The 1,402-nt window shown below is 43.8% G+C and overlaps 1 protein-coding gene across 1 annotated transcript in view; it reads left to right on the plus strand.

Annotated features, from left to right (window-relative positions):
* Nucleotides 1-1,402, plus strand: part of cbwd (COBW domain containing) — a gene marked incomplete at its 5' end in the record, with an annotated part of 23,038 nt that overhangs the window by 12,018 nt on the left and 9,618 nt on the right. Inside the window, 1 exon segment of the mRNA XM_014002691.1 lies at nt 681-718. Coding sequence (XP_013858145.1) covers nt 681-718 — 38 coding nt within the window.

Genomic DNA, 1,402 nt, shown 5'->3' on the forward strand with positions numbered 1-1,402 from the left:
AGACAGACAGACAGACAGACGCGACCAAAAACATTACCTCGCCCTTGGCGGAGGTAATAATGCATTAGTCTTATATAGCGCTTTTCGAGACCCTCAAAGACGCTTTACAATTTTCATGGATCATTCAATCACACACACATTCACACACTGATGACAGTAAGCTACATTGTAGCCACAGCTGCCCTGGGGCAGGCTGACAGAGGCGGGGCTGCCATGCTGCGCCACCGGCCCCTCTGACCACCATCAGTAGGAAAGGTGGGTGGTGTCTTGCCCAAGGACACAACGACTGAAACGGCTGGACTGGGGATCGAACCGGCGACCTTCCGGTTCCAGGACGACTCCCCTAACCACTCCGCCACGGCCGCCCAATGAATTGAGTTTAGGCTAGGTTTAGGATCAGSTATAGTGTGTACTGAGGTGGTTAAGTTTAGAGGTCAGGGTTCAGCTAATGACTGAAAAACAAATGGAAGTCAATGCAAAGTCCTCATGAAGATAGAAAAACTGTTGTGTGTTTAGTTGTGCTGCTCCTCACACTAAATACTCAGCTGTCTTTTCTGTTACGACAGGCRGGTTTTACCAAAAGTGTTCCCTCAAAGAAAATAACTCACAAAACTAAACGTCAAAAGGAAGTTCATTTCTTTCCACACGTTAATTCACCTTCTGTTTTTGTTCTGCCGCAGGCATCGTGACCGTCATCGACGCTAAATATGGGCTGCAGGTATGTGAGGGAAACATCATGTGAATATATTTTTCAAGTGACTTTGGGGGTTTTAAATTCCTGTTAGTGGAACAGTTAGAAAATATGAACAAGTTTCAGTTTTTACTTTTAATGTTTTTGGGGGTTTTTTTGCACAAAAAATTTAGTTTTATGACTAAAACATCCAAAATAAGAAGCTGTTTTAGTTGCACTTTTATTTTTATTATCAAATTTGCCACAATTAGCTCAAGTTGTGACTTTCTGGACAAATTTGCCGTCGAAACTTTGAATATTTTTCCTGATTGAATAAACACGTCGCCCACTCTCTGTGGCGCCCCAACGGGAGACGGACGTGTGACACTCGGATAATGGGATGTAATTCGGTCGCGTCGCGCTCGGCGAAGGTGAGGCGTTTGACGGCRGCTGAGCTGTTCTGTCCTCAGAGGGAAGCAGATATAACTCCYGCTGATGGAGGGATGGAAATCAGGGATGTTTAATGGGACTGTCACGTCCACTCACCTGACTCCTCTATAGCCAGGCCTCTAAAATATATTTGTCTAAAAATAGATCAGTTTTACATTTGTCCTGTTTTTTTTGTTCTCACACCATTTGAAAGTAAACATGTTGTAATAACTATTAATATTTTGCTGTCCCTCAACAACAAAAGGTGTTGCGACCCAGGATGGATTCAAGTCAGATTAATGC

Source organism: Austrofundulus limnaeus, unplaced genomic scaffold, assembly GCF_001266775.1.
Source record: "Austrofundulus limnaeus strain Quisiro unplaced genomic scaffold, Austrofundulus_limnaeus-1.0 Scaffold14, whole genome shotgun sequence".
NCBI lineage: Eukaryota > Metazoa > Chordata > Actinopteri > Cyprinodontiformes > Rivulidae > Austrofundulus > Austrofundulus limnaeus.